This window comes from Cetorhinus maximus, chromosome 5, assembly GCF_964194155.1.
Source record: "Cetorhinus maximus chromosome 5, sCetMax3.hap1.1, whole genome shotgun sequence".
Taxonomy (NCBI): Eukaryota; Metazoa; Chordata; class Chondrichthyes; order Lamniformes; family Cetorhinidae; genus Cetorhinus; species Cetorhinus maximus.
In genome coordinates, this window is record NC_135883.1 from 140465176 (window position 1) to 140479447 (window position 14272).

The following is a 14272-nucleotide window of genomic DNA, read 5'->3' on the forward strand; positions in this document are numbered from 1 at the left end:
AATTCCAGCCTAGACGCCCAAGTAGGGTCCACATGTGCCCTCCCCGAGCCTGATGTACCATCCCTGGTGAAATGCTGGGTCCCTCTCCAGTTCCAGAAACACAGGGTCCCCCAGAATTGGGGGCCTAGGGGCTTTCCCACTCCTGTACAAATAAGCTTTTTAAGGATTAGAAAGATGCTGTACCCCTAACGAGGTTCTGTGGAAATCACAACATTAACTCAGGATGGGGCGTAATTTCAAACCCTTCAGCATACTCCTGCCAGGGCTTTAATGGAGATGCACCAAAAGGGACACAGACTTTGGACCACCATCTGTTTGCAAATGTCAAGAGTAACATAACTGATGATTCAAAAGGTATATCATCTTTGTTTGAATGTGCTGTATTTTGTTGATTCTAGGTTAATTGACTGCTTGAGAGACTTTGGGCCCACAGACTGGCAATTGGCCAGCCTGGTCTGCAAAACACTTTGGAACTATAGTGAAAAAATAACCAATGCTGTGTTGTGCTTTGGAGAGAAAGAGACTAGTGAACTGCTGGAACTCCTTCCTGCATATTTAGGTATGAACAAAAAATCCTCTTTGCCTGTGATAGTTTTTCTTGAATGTTACCTCCCAAATATCCAATCACTTCAGTGTTACAACAAAGTTTGCCTCTCTTAGTATCCCCTTTCTGGGCATTGACTAGATGACCTTAGTTCTGCATTCCACTACTTTCTTTTAAAAGTCCAAAATGAATAATGACAGAATTAACTATTGGCTGCAGATTGCACCCTGTAATCCAGCAGTCTGTTCTTTGTCAGCTGGTCAGTGAAGTAAGTCACCCTGGGGAGTTTGTGGCCTACTCTCAGGTTCTGATATAGCCTGGTAAAAAGACACACCACTACCCTATATGTGCTTATTTAGCATGTTTAACATAATAAAATGTCCCAAGATGCTTCACAGGAGCATTATCAAACAAAATTTGACACAGGGCACTTAAGGAGATATTGGGGCAGATGACCAAAAGTGTGGTCAAAGAGATGGTTTTAAAGAGTGCCTTAAAGGAGGAACAGTAGAGATGCGAAGAGGTTAAGGAAGGGAAGGAAGGGGCCTCAGCAGGCACAATAGTGGAGCAATTAAATTCAGGAATGCTCAAGAGGCCAGAATTGGAGAAGCTCTGATATCTTGAAAGGTTGTAGGGCTGGAGAACATTACCGAGCTAGGAAGGGGTGAGACCATGGAGGGATTTGGAAAGGATGAGAATTTTAAAATTGAGATGTCAGGGGTCAGCAAACACAGGAATAATGGATGAACAGTACATGGTGTGAGTTTGGACTTGGGCAGTGGACATTAAGTTGACCTTAATTTTAATTAATTTACTTAAATTTAAGTGTGCTGAACTTGGGAGGCCGGCCAGGAGTATTTCTGAATAATCATTTCTGAATAATCAAGTCTAGAGTTAACAGAAGTATGGGTGAGGGTTTCAGCAGCTGATCAGCTGAAACAGGGGCCAAATCAGGAAATGTTACAGAGGAATATGCGGTCAGAACCTTGAAGTCAAATATGACACCAAGGCTATGAACAGCCTGGTTCAACCACAGATGGTTGCTAGGAAGAGAGGAGGAGCCAGTGGCAGCAGAGGCAACAGAGTTTGTGGTGGTGACTGAAGACAATGGTTCAGTCTTCCTAGTATTTAGTTGGGGGAAATTTCTGCACATTTAACACTGGATAGAGGCCTTGTGGCACAGTGGGCAGTGCCCCTGCCTCTGAGTCAGAAGCTCCACGTTCAAGTCCCACTCCATGGAAGATGCCTTCATAATGCGGCCAGACAGGCTGAATAACTCCTTCCAATATATGCCAATGGCTGGCGGTAAGAGCAGGGGTATTTCTTGGTCAGCCATGTAGTGGAAAGAAAATTGGAGCCTCAAACATCACTGTTCATATCTCTGAAATACAACATGCATGTAAAAGTGCATGTTGCCACAGAAACTCAGACTCTGGGGACGGGGGCACAGAGTTGGCTGGATGGCCAGTGTGGATCAGATTGGTGCCAATACTCAGGGTTCAATTTCCATCCTGGCTGGGATGGATTCAGGACCTGCATCCTTGTCCTGGAGGTCATGGTGCTGTCGGTCAGACCTGCCTTTGGACAGAGAACTGAAGAAGTAGCACTGGGTGCTGGGCAAGAAGACTGGCAAGTTAGAAACATTGAAAGGGAGGAAAGAGGTGATGGTGAGCTAAAGCTTGGATGTTATCAGCATACGTGTGGAAACTGACGCCATTTTTTTGGATGATGTTGCCAAAGGGCAGCATGTAGATGAGAAATAGGAGTGGACCAGAGATAATGAACCGGAAGTGGGAAGAGAAGCCATTGTGGTTATGACTGGATAGATAAGAATTGAATCAAGTGGGTGCAGTCCCACCCAGCTGGACAAGGGTGGAGATGCATTGTAGAAGAATGTCGTGATCAACTGTGTCAAAGGCTGCAAAAAGATCAAGAAGGACAGTTAACCTTTGTCAGTCACATAAAATGTCATTTGTGACTTGATGATGAGAGTCGATTCGGTACTTTGGCAGGGACAGAAACTTGACTGAAAGGATTCAAATATGGAATTCGGAAGAAATTTCTTCACTCGAGGGTTGTGAATCTTTAGAATTTGCAACCCCAGAGAGCTGTGGATACTCAGTTGTACTATATATTCAAGATGGGAGGTCGATGGACTTTTGGCTACTAAAGAAATTAAGGGATATAGGATAGTTCAGGAAGGTGGAGTTGAGGTAGATGATCAGCCATGATGACCTTTTTGAATTTTGGAACAGGTTTGAAGGGTTAAATGGCCTGCTCTAGCTCCTGTTTCTTATGTTTTTAAGAGTTATGGAAAAGATAGTAGAAATCATGGAATGGTTACAGTACAGAAGGAGGCCTTTTGGCCCATCATATCTATGCTGTCTGTATGCAAGAGCTAGTCCCATCCCATTGCCTTTTTCCCGTAACCCTGCAAATGGGCACAGATTTAGGATCTTTTAAGGACTTTGGAGAGTAAAGGGGGGTTGGAGATGGGGTGGTAGTTTACAAGGACAAAGGTGTCAAGGGTTAGTTTTTGGAGGAGAGGGATGATGACAGGCAGATTTGAAGGGGACGAGGACAGTATCTGAAGACAGAGAACCATTAACAATATCAACTTCTGGAAAGAAATTTAGATGGTCAGTAGTTTAGTAGGAATAGAGTCGAGGGAGCAGATCTCTGTAAAAATATTTCCCTAACATCTCTCCTTACTCTTAGTGATTAATTTTAAATTGAAGATTCCTCATAACTGACTCGTCAACCAGAAAATATAGTTTTTTTTCATATTCCCATTGTACTCTAAATGTAGCCTAACAAATGTTTTTTATACCTGCATCGTTGCTTTTTTACTCTTGTATTCAAAACCCCTACATATAAAAACGTAAAATTTGCAATTTCGTTGTTTCTCTTCCTTTACTGTTGTCGCTTTTTGCTGACTCCGTGTTTTTGATTTATAGTTTTAGAATTTCCTGATCTGGTAGTTTTCTTTCACACTTGCTACTTGCTGATTGATGCACTCTCTAAATGTTCAGTTGAGATTTGTTGCAATTTAAAATGAGCCACTTGGTGAAAGTATAATTAAGGAATTTTCAGGTAGAGCAGGGAAAGGTGCATGAGGTAAAAGACTCTTTTGGGCCCTGAAATTCCACTGTTTATGCAGCTTCCTTAAGAGCTCTGCTGCTCTCCCATGGGGATGCAGCAGGATGCCTGCAGAACTACTGCAGAGTTATCAGGTCACATTATTTTTCAAACCATGTCTACGCTCACCCTTAATTGACAGAGAAGATCAAAGTTCATTTTCTTCTGTCAAGATTCCTTTCCCAATCTAATTTTTCCATCCATACATGGCTTAGGTTCCATAATTAAAAATGACTCTCTCAATTCTCCTCACACAACCAATTTGTAGATGGTTAGACTACATCTGCACTTGCAAAATTATGTACACACAGCAGTGGTAAGAGATTTTCAGCGTTAGTCTTACATAATGAAAAAAATTGTATCAATTAATTTTTTATATATTATCCCATTCATGTCTAATTATTCCATAAGACATAGGAGTAGAAGTAGGCCATTCGGCCCATCAAGTCTGCTCTGCCATTCAATGAGATCATGGCTGATCTGATAATCCTGAACTCCACTTTCCTGCCTTTTCCCCATAACCCTTGATTCCCTTACTGATTAAAAATCTGTTTATCTCAGCCTTGAATATACCTAACAACCCAGCCTCTATAGCCCTCTGCGGTTAAGAATTCCACAGATTGACTACCGTCTTGAGAGAAGAAATTCTTCCTCATCTCTGTTATAAATGGGCACCCCCTTACTCTGAGATTATGCCCTCTAGTCCTAGACTCTCCCACAAGGGGAAACAACCTCTCAGCATCTACCCTGTTAAGCCTCCTAAAAATCTTATATGTTTCAATAAGGCCACCTTTCATTCTTCTAAACTCCAATGAGTACAGGCCCAATCTAATCAACCTCTTCTCATAAGAAAATCCCTCTATCCCCGTTATCAACCTAGTGAACCTTCTCTGGACTGCCTCCAATGCCAGTATATCTTTCCTTAGATATGGAGACCAAAACTGTTCACTGTATTCTAGGTGTGGTCTAACTAGTGCCTTGTATAGCTTTAGCAGAGCTTCCCTATTTTTATACTCCATTCCCTTTGAAATAAAGGCCAACACTCCATTTGCCTTACCTATTACCTGTTGAACTTGTATGTTAGCTTTTTGGGATTCATGCATGAGGACCCCCAAATCCCTCTGTGCTGCAGCTTTTTTTTCCATTTAAGTAATATTCAGCTCCTCTTCTTCCTGCCAAAGTGCATAATCTCACATATTCCCACATTATAATCCATCTGCCATGTTTTTGCCTGTCTATATCCCTCTGTAGACTCTTTGTGTCATCCTCACCGCTTTCCTTCCCACCTATTTTTGTGTCATCTGCAAACTTGGCGATAGTACATTCATTTCTCTCATCCAAGTCATTAATATATATTGTAAATAATTGTGGCCCCAGCACTGACCCCTGTGGTACTCCACTAGTTACAGGTTGCCATCCTGAAAATGCCCCCCAAATCCCAACTTTCTGTGTTCTATTTTTTAGCCAGTCCTCTATCCATGCTAATATACTACCCCCAAACCATGGGCTCTTGTCTTATTAAGTAGCCTTATGCGTGGTACCTTATTGAACTCCTTTTGGAAATCCAAATATATTACATCTACTGGTTCCCCTTTATCTACCCTGCTTGTTACCTCCTCAGAAAATTGTAATAAATTTGTCAGACATGATTTCCCCTTCATGAAGCTATGCTGACTCTGCTTGATTATATTATGCATTTCTAAATGTTCTATTACATCCTTTATAATAGACTATAACATTTTCCCAGTGACAGATGTTAAGTTAACTGGCCTATAGTTACCTGTCTTTTGTCTCCCTCCCTTTTTGAATAAGGGTGTTACATTGGCAGTTTTCCAGTCCTCTGGGACTTTTCCAGAACACAAGGATTCTCGGAAGATTACTACCAGTGTATCCACTATCTTTGTAGCTATTTCCTTTAATATTCTAAGATGCAACCCATCAGCTCTAAGTGACTTATCGGCCTTTAACCCCATTAGTTTCTCTAGTACTTTTTCTCTAGTGATAGTTATTGTATTTATTTCCTTCCTGACTTTTGCCCTGTGATTATTTAGTATTTTTGGAATGCTATTAGTGTCTTCTACCGTGAAGACTGATGCAAAGTATTTATTCAACTCCTCTGCCATTTCCTGGTTCCCCATTATTATTTCCTCAGCCTCATTCTCAGGGGTCTATATTGACTTTGGCCTCTCTCTTCCTTTTTATATATTTAAAGAAGCTTTTACTATCCGTTTTTATATTACTTGCTAGTTTACCCTCAAAGTTTATTTTCTCTTTATTTTTTTTTGTCATCTTCTGTTGGTTTTTAAAACTTCCCAATCCTCTGGCTTACCACTAATCTTTGCCACATTGTTTATTTTTCTTTCAGTTTGATTCTATCTTTAATTTCCTTGGTTAGCCACAGTTGGTTTATCCCTTTCCTACAATCCTTCTTCCTCACTGGGATATATCTTTGTTGCGAGTCATGAACTACGGCATGACTGCAGGTGATGCAGGTATGGGGACCCAGGGGGTAGCGTCCAAGGAGCCTCAGCTCCTGCAATTATCCAACAGTTACGAGGATCTTGTAAGCTGTGTGGACGAGAGCGGGGACTGCAGGGGGAATGAACAAACTGACCATGGCACTGTGGTACAGGGAGCCATTCAAGTGGGGGGAGGAAATAGGAACATAGTAGTGGTAGGGGACAGTATAATTAGGGGGATAGATACTGTTCTTTGCAGCCATGAGCGTGAGTCCCGATGGCTGTGCTGCCTGCCTGGTGCCAGGGTTAAGGACATCTCCTCAGGGCTGAAGAGGAATTTGGAGTGGGAGGGGAGGGATCCAGTTATCGTCGTCCACATTGGTACCAACAACGTTGATAGGACTAGAAAGGAGGTTCTGCTGAAAGAATTTGAACTGTTAGGAACTAAATTAAAAAGCAGAACCTCCAAGGTAATAATCTCAGGATTACTACCTGAACCACGGGCAAATTGGCATAGGGTAAATAAAGTCAAGGAGTTAAATGTGTGGCTCAAAGATTGGTGTGGGAGAAATAGGTTTCAGTTCATGGGGCACTGGGCATCAGTACTGGGGTAGAAGGGAGCTGTTCTGACAGGATGGGCTTCACTTGAACCATGCTGGGACCAGTGTCCTGGCGAATCGAATAACTAGGGCTGTAGAGAGGGCTTTAAACTAAATAGAGGGGGGGACGGTTCTGGAGAGGGGATAAGTAGGCTCACAAAGCAAAAGGATATGGTGGCATTGCAGGGCAGCTACTTAGGTAATGATACCCAGACTGTGACAGAGTGTGCAAACATGAAGAAAACAGCAGGAAATTGGGTCAAAAGGGGAAAAAATAGTAAAAAGGCAAAATTAATGGCTCTTTACTTAAATGCACATAGTATTCAGAATAAAATAAATGAATTAACAGCAGAAATAGAGGTTAATGGGTATGATCTTATAGCCATTATGGAGACATGGTTACAAGGAGATCAAAGCTGGGAACTAAATATTCAGGGGTATGTGACTTTTCAAAAGGACAGGAAAGGGTGGTGGGGTAGTGTTGTTAATATGAGATGGAATAAGTACAAAAGCAAGAAATGATCTTGGATCGGAAGATGTGGAATCCATATGGGTGGAGGTAAGAATTAACAAGGGGAAGAAGACACTAGTGAGAGTAGTCTATAGGCCCCCTAACAGTAGCTATGCTGTAGGACAGAGAATAAATCAGGAGATAATGAGGGCTTGTAAAAAAGGCAGTATATTAATCATGGGTGATTTTAATCTTCATGTAGATTGGGAAAATCAAATTGGCTGAAGTAGCCATGAGCAAGAATTCATAGAGTGTATTCAGAACTGTTTCCTAGAACAATATGTTGTGGATCCAACCAGGGATCAGGCTATTTTTGATCTGGTAATGTGTAATGAGGCATATAAATAGTAAAAGGGTGGTATAAGGAGGAGTGGGGCCGAATAGGGACCTAAAAGGGAATTTACACATGGACGAATGACCATGGCTGAGGTATTAAATGAATACTTTGCATCCGTCTTTACCAAGGAAGTAGATACTACAAAGGCCATGGTGACAGATGAGGAAACTCTGTCATTAAAAAGGTTCAAAATTAATAAGGAGGAAGTGTTGAATAGATTGTCGGTACTTAAAGTTGACAAGGCACCGGGACCGGATAAGATGCATCTAAGGATTTTGAAGGAAGTGAGAGTAGAAATTGCAGGGGCACTGGCCATAATTTTTCAGCCTTCCCTAGACTCAGGGGAGGTGCCAGAGGACTGGAGAATTGCAAATATTACGCACTTGTTCAAAAAAGGTTGTAAGGATAAGCCCAGCAATTACAAACCAGTCAGTTTAATTTCAGTGGTGAGCAAGGTTCTAGAAACAATTATTCAGGATAGAATTAGTAGTCACATGGAAAAATATGAGTTGATAAAGAGCCAGAATGGATTTCTAAAAGGGAAATAGTGTTTAGCTAATTTACTGGAGTTTTTTGAAGAGGTAACAGAAAAGGTCAATGAGGGTAATGCTGTTGATGCGGTGTCCATGGACTTTCTAAAGGCATTTGATACAGTACCACACAACAGACTTGAGAAAAGTTATCGCTCATAGAATAATAGAGACATTAGCAACGTGGATACAAAATTGGCTGAAAAATAGGAAGCAGAGAGTAATGGTCAATGGATATTTTTCAGGCTGGAGGAATGTTTGTAGTGGAGTTCCTCAGGGGTCGGTATTGGGATCCTTGCTTTTCCTGATATATATTAATGATCTAGATCTTAGTTTGCAGGGAACAATTTTAAAGTTTGCGGATGATACAAAGCTTGTGAATGTTGTAAACTGTGAGGAGGAGGACAGTGTAGAACTTCAAAAGGACATAGACAAATTGGTGGAGTGGGCAGATAGGTGGCAGATGAAGTTCAATGCGGAGAAGTGTGAGGTGATGCATTTTGGTAGGAAGAACATGGGACAGACAATATAAAATAAAGGGTGAAATTTTGAAGGGGGTGTTAGAGCAGAAAGACCTGGGTGTATATGTGCATAGATCATTGAAGGTGGCAGGGCAGGCAGAGAGAGCAGTTAATAAAGCTATAGTATCCTGGGCTTTATGAGTAGGGGCATAGAGTACAAGAGCAAGGAGGTTATGCTGAATTTATATAAGATACTTGTTAGACCTCAGCTGGAGCATTGTGTACAATTCTGGGTGCCACATTATAGGAAGGATGTGAACACATTGGAGAGAGTGCAGAAGAGGTTTACAAGAATGGTCCAGGGATGAGAAACATCAGTTACGAAGATAGATTGGAGAGGTTGGGACTTCTTGGAGAGAAGGCGGCTAAGAGGAGATTTGATAACGATGTTCAAAATTATGAGGGGGCTGGACAGAGTAGTTAGGGAGAAGCTGTTCCCGCTCGTAAAAGGATCAAGAACGAGAGGACACAGATTTAAAGTGATTTGCAAAAGAAGCAAATGTGACGTGAGAAAAAACATTTTCACACAACGAGTGGTTCGAGTCTGGAATGCACTGCCTGGAAATATGGTGGAGGCAGATTCAATCGAGGCATTCAAGAGGGCATTCGATGATTATTTGAATAGAAACAATGTGCAGGGGTACGGGGGAAAAGGCAGGGCAATGGCACTAGGTCATAATGCTCATTTGGAGAGCTGGTGCAGACAAGTTGGGCCGAATGGCCTCCTTCTGTGCCGTTAAAGTTCCGTGATTCTATGAAATGTTAGACAGAAAAAGCCTAGTCGAACTTCTGGGTAGTTATATAACTGACCCACCCAATCATTCGGACTATTCATAAAGGGCCAATAAATTTAAATAGTCCAAAAAATTAAATGTTATTAGCTGATAGTTATTTATTCCATTTAGTGTAATCATTTTTTTCCTCTTTTGATTACATAATGGTGAGTTATACAACACTTATTAACTGAAACTGAGATACTATTCCTGTTGAGGATGTATCTTTCAGACGTTTTGGCTAGGTATCCATAGTGACTTTGAAAGGAATATTTTCAACATGACAATAAGTGGCTCCATATGCTAACATTTTCCTCTGCTTAATATCCTGTAATTTGAATATTCTGGAGGTTAAGATTTTGTAAATAAATCTAAAGTTCTTCCTGGTTATCACTGGTTTTTGATGTGGAACTGTAAACATCTTCCTTTTTCCACACTGCCTAAGGAGCCTAAGTGTTAATATCAGCCAAACCTGTCACAGAACATTGGTCTCATAGTGTAATTTACTACTATGCATCTCGCTGAACTATCATATCACAAAAGTGTTGGTTATTTAAATTTATTCGGATAAATGAGACAGTGACTAGCGGAATAATATTTCGGCACAGACTAGAAGGGCCGAATGGCCTGTTTTCTGTGCTGTAGTGTTCTATGGTTCTATATCAATTTTGATTAAATACTTGTAGTTTTTTTTTGTTTTACTTAAGAGTTGGCATTTGTCCTCTTCTATGTCTTAGATGAAGAAATTGCATTGGATATTGACACCAATGGTTTTGATGAAGGTCTGGTAGAACATCAGAAAGTGTGCTGGGAATCCGAGTTTGTACCTGTGGCTCGGCAGCTACTCCATAGGATTCAGTGTCATCATAGCCACCTAGAAACTCTACCATTCTCTTCACTGCAGGATTGAGCCTCTTCAATAGATTTATTCTAATATCTCATTTGCAGGGGAAAACTTGATTTCTGACCTGCTTAATCCACTTGACCTAAAATACTGAATGTTGAATCTTCAGAAATAATACATGACCATTGAATGTCACATCACAATAGAAATGCTCGGTTTGGATTTGGTTTGATAGTTTAATTTACTTTATGCACAACAAAATCACAGTGCCTTGAAAGTATATTGTACAAGATTTAAAAATTTATACCATTTAATGGCACTTTTCACAATTAACTACTCAGTTTGTGGTGTTTGGCTTTTGTAAATGGTTTTGTTTGTATTAATGTACAGTGTAAGATACAGTAATGGTCTGATCTCTAATGATACAGTTTGGAAAACTTTAAATATATTTTTGTACATATGAGTAGTTTTAATTTTGAGTTTATACAAAGTTTCTGTGACATTTTGATTTAATTTGGGTGTCGCTTGTGTTTCTGTTCTTTGCTTTACAGGTGAGAGAATGTAATAAAAGTTCCATATTTATGCTGTTATGACAAGAGATTCCCAGAGCAGTGAATAATACTGACATAACAAGCCATTTAGTGGAGAAATATAGGATCACAGACCTTGAAAGTACAGAAGGTCATACAGCTCACACTTTGCTAGCTCTCTGAAAACCTGTCCTTTCAATTCCATTCCCTTGTTCATTCCCTTCAACCTATAATAATTTTCTTCATATTGACCCACTTTCCTTTTAAAAATTATCATGGATCTGTGTTCCAAGAGTTTCAAGTACGTAATTTCCTAACAATCCAATGCACAAATAAATTATTCCTATTCTCATGTGTTGTTGCTTTGATGATGTCTTGCTGGCTGACTATTACAAAAAGATCCTTCCCTTATCAAAACCCATGTATGTTCCCAGAATCAGAATGTTTTTGTTTTACCATGTGCCCAAGTGGCAAACTGGCTATGTACAAAGAAACAGGTTTAAGCAAAAATAATTCTCAAGAGAACAGGGATATGTAACAAGCTTTGCTCAAGACAACAAGGGCTGCTAACAGAGCAGCCAAAATGTCAGTGGAAAAACAGGCCATGGATCAAGGTAGTAGCTATTGCAAAACCTCTTTTACTTATGTTAGGAGACTATGGATTGCAAAAACGATTTCTCAGGAAAAATTAATGTCCACTCCTAGGTCAATGCACTAGATTTAAATGGCTATTTTACATCATCTTTGGGAGAAGACGGTGGTGTAGTGGTAATGTCGCTCACTAAAATGATAATCCAGAGACCGAGGTTTATGCTCTGGGGACATGGGTTAAAATCCTACCACAGCAGCTGGTGGAATTTGAATTCAGTTAATAAATCTGGAATATAAAGTTAGTCTCAGTAATGGTGACCATGACAGCTATCACTGACTGTTGTAAAAAACCATCTGGTTCTCTAATACCCTTTAGGGAAGGAAATCTGCCATCCTTACCTAGTCTGGCCTACATATGACTCCAGATCCACAGCAATGTGTTTGATTCTTATCTGCCCCCTGAAATGGCCTAGCAAGCTACACAGTTCATGGACAATAAGGGATGGTCAACAAATGCTGGCCTTGCCAGTGACACCCACACCCCTTGATAGATTAAAAAAGTCTTCACTCCTGTAGATGATGTTCAGTTGCTATTAACACACTATTGACAGTAAAGTTAGAAAGGCTAAAGTAACTGCTGATGTAATCCTGATAGAATAAGATAGGGTTGATCCCTCAAGTGTGCTCAGGCTGATGGAGCTATGCTAAATGAGCCCCTTGCACATGGCCAGTTTGTCACTTTGGCTATATTTTAACATGTGCCCTTCTCACTCTAGGGCCATCTCACAACAATCAGGGGATTGTTCTCATGGACAGGAAAGGCTAATGTACTAATGTTTTAAAAAAGACAAGTCACATTTGAGAAATTATAGCCCCGTTAGCTTGATTTTAATTCTAGGTAAATTGCTCGGATCATTAGATATTTTGTATGATGACCTGGACAGTGAAGAGATTATTAGAGACTGAACATGGTTTCTGGAAAGAGGGACATGCCTCGCCAACCTGGTTAAAGTTTCTTGTGAAGGTTACTGGATTGCTGGGTGAAAGTAACCCGGTTGAAACAGTATTGTTCGATTTTCGAAAAGCCTTTTACACAATAATCTAATTTGCATTATAAGAAGCTGTGTGATTGGAGGGCGGTGTCATATTGAAGGTGTACGAACAAACCAATTTTAGTTCTTAATTTTTTTTGAAGTCAGAAAGGAAGTGCAGCTGCTGTTCTTCAGGAAGCAGCTGCAATTTAGAGCGTTCACTATTCTGTGAAATATTCTGCTCGACTGGCTTTTTGATAACTGTAGTACCAAAAGTTTAACACCTATTTTAGAAATACATATTGGATAAATTTTCTATCTCTTGCACTTGCCTGCTCATGATTTGTGTCTCATTTGCTGCAAGGGGCAGAAAATTGAACCATGGAGTTTAAGATATAGGCAGAGAAACATTAAATTGTGTCATTTTAGAAAGTTGTCAACAAACTAATTTGGTGAAGAAGGTTAGTAAAAATTTTTGGTTGGAATACAAAAGTGAGGATGTGACTTTTTTGGGTGACATGGAGTACCTTAGCACCTGTTAACATTATATCACTATCACTTTGGGCTGATACCTTTAAGGACGCATATTCTAAACTGATGTCAATAATTTCCACCTTGACTCAGGATTTATTAGTCCCATGGCTTGTATTCAGTCTACCGCATCAGATAATAGAAGACATGTGTACTTAGCCTCCTAGTTAACATTATTTTTATATAGTCTTATCTTCAAATAAAGAACCCATTTATTGTTTCACCAATCCTTGTCATGTGATTGGTATATTTACATTGAATAGAAGAAAGTAACATGGACAATGTGGCCTCATACATGCACCCAGAAATTGCCTAACTTTAAACAACGTATGCAAGGCATGTGGCAGCAGAGGACATTGGAAGCGCCAATGCAGAAAGCAACAGCCAAAACAAGTGGCTTGACACAATGAGGGGCCACAGCTAGAGGCCAAACAGGTACAACATTCTAAACGACCAAGAGCGCATACCTGACATCGTCAAGGCAGAATCCGTGAAATGTCGAGCCAAGCATCATGGTCCAATAGAGAGGATGACCAGAACATTGATACATGAAGAGAGTACACATTTAACACGGTGAACAAAGAAAGAATTGGCACAGTAATACCAACAAAAACCTTTGACACCATCCAGATTATATGCCCACAGATGCAGGGACAGCATAAACTATATGCAAGATGGGATACCAGTGCAGGTGCAAACATCCTTCCACTTCGCACATTGAAATGTATATCCCCACAGAAGTGGCAAGTGATGGTTCAACCAACCAGTGCAAAACTCACCACATACAGTAGCTCGGAGATTCCACCTCTGGGATCCATTAAACTCAAGTGTCACTCCAAAAACTCATCCTGGTCACCCAGATATTTTACACTGTGGACACCACAGGTCCAGTGATCGCAGGCCTACCAGTGTGCAAAGACCTGTCCCTGGTTACAATTCATGGTATTGCCAAGATAATGGCGAAGACCACAAAACACAACTAGCTTCATTGGAAACCCTGTGCTTACACTGGGAGTATATTACCTAACTTTGCAACACAGATCATCAGCCAACAGGTTGCACAGCATCATCTGTATGGATACCCATTCCAGACATGCATACTTCATTGTCCTGTGGAACCAATGTGGAATTAACATTCGGCAGGCAACCCTCCCCAGTCATCACTCGTCGACACTCCAAGACGCTCAAAATGCACTAATCGAAAAACAGGGGAAGATGAAAGATGCCCATGAATGGCATGTGGGTAACGAATTACCCAACCTGAAAAAGGTTTGAGTACACCACCCAGCTGATGGTACATGGAACCTAGCAGAAATCGTCAGCATTTGTCAAG

General features: G+C 40.6%; 1 protein-coding gene across 9 annotated transcripts in view; it reads left to right on the top strand.

Moving 5' to 3' along the window:
* The window catches only part of armc2 (armadillo repeat containing 2), a 208248-nt gene extending 195082 nt beyond the window's left edge, over positions 1 to 13166 (top strand). For 5 of the 9 annotated variants that reach the window (XM_078542539.1, XM_078542543.1, XM_078542542.1 and 2 more), the window contains 2 exons: positions 399 to 559; positions 10120 to 13166. In XM_078542539.1, coding sequence (XP_078398665.1) covers positions 399 to 559; positions 10120 to 10322 — 364 coding nt within the window. In that variant the 3' untranslated portion in view covers positions 10323 to 13166. Of the gene's footprint in view, positions 1 to 398; positions 560 to 10119 lie in introns of those variants that run through there. The other 4 variants (XM_078542541.1, XM_078542547.1, XM_078542544.1 and 1 more) reach the window with 4 other exon arrangements.
* The last annotated feature ends 1106 nt before the right edge of the window (positions 13167 to 14272 follow it).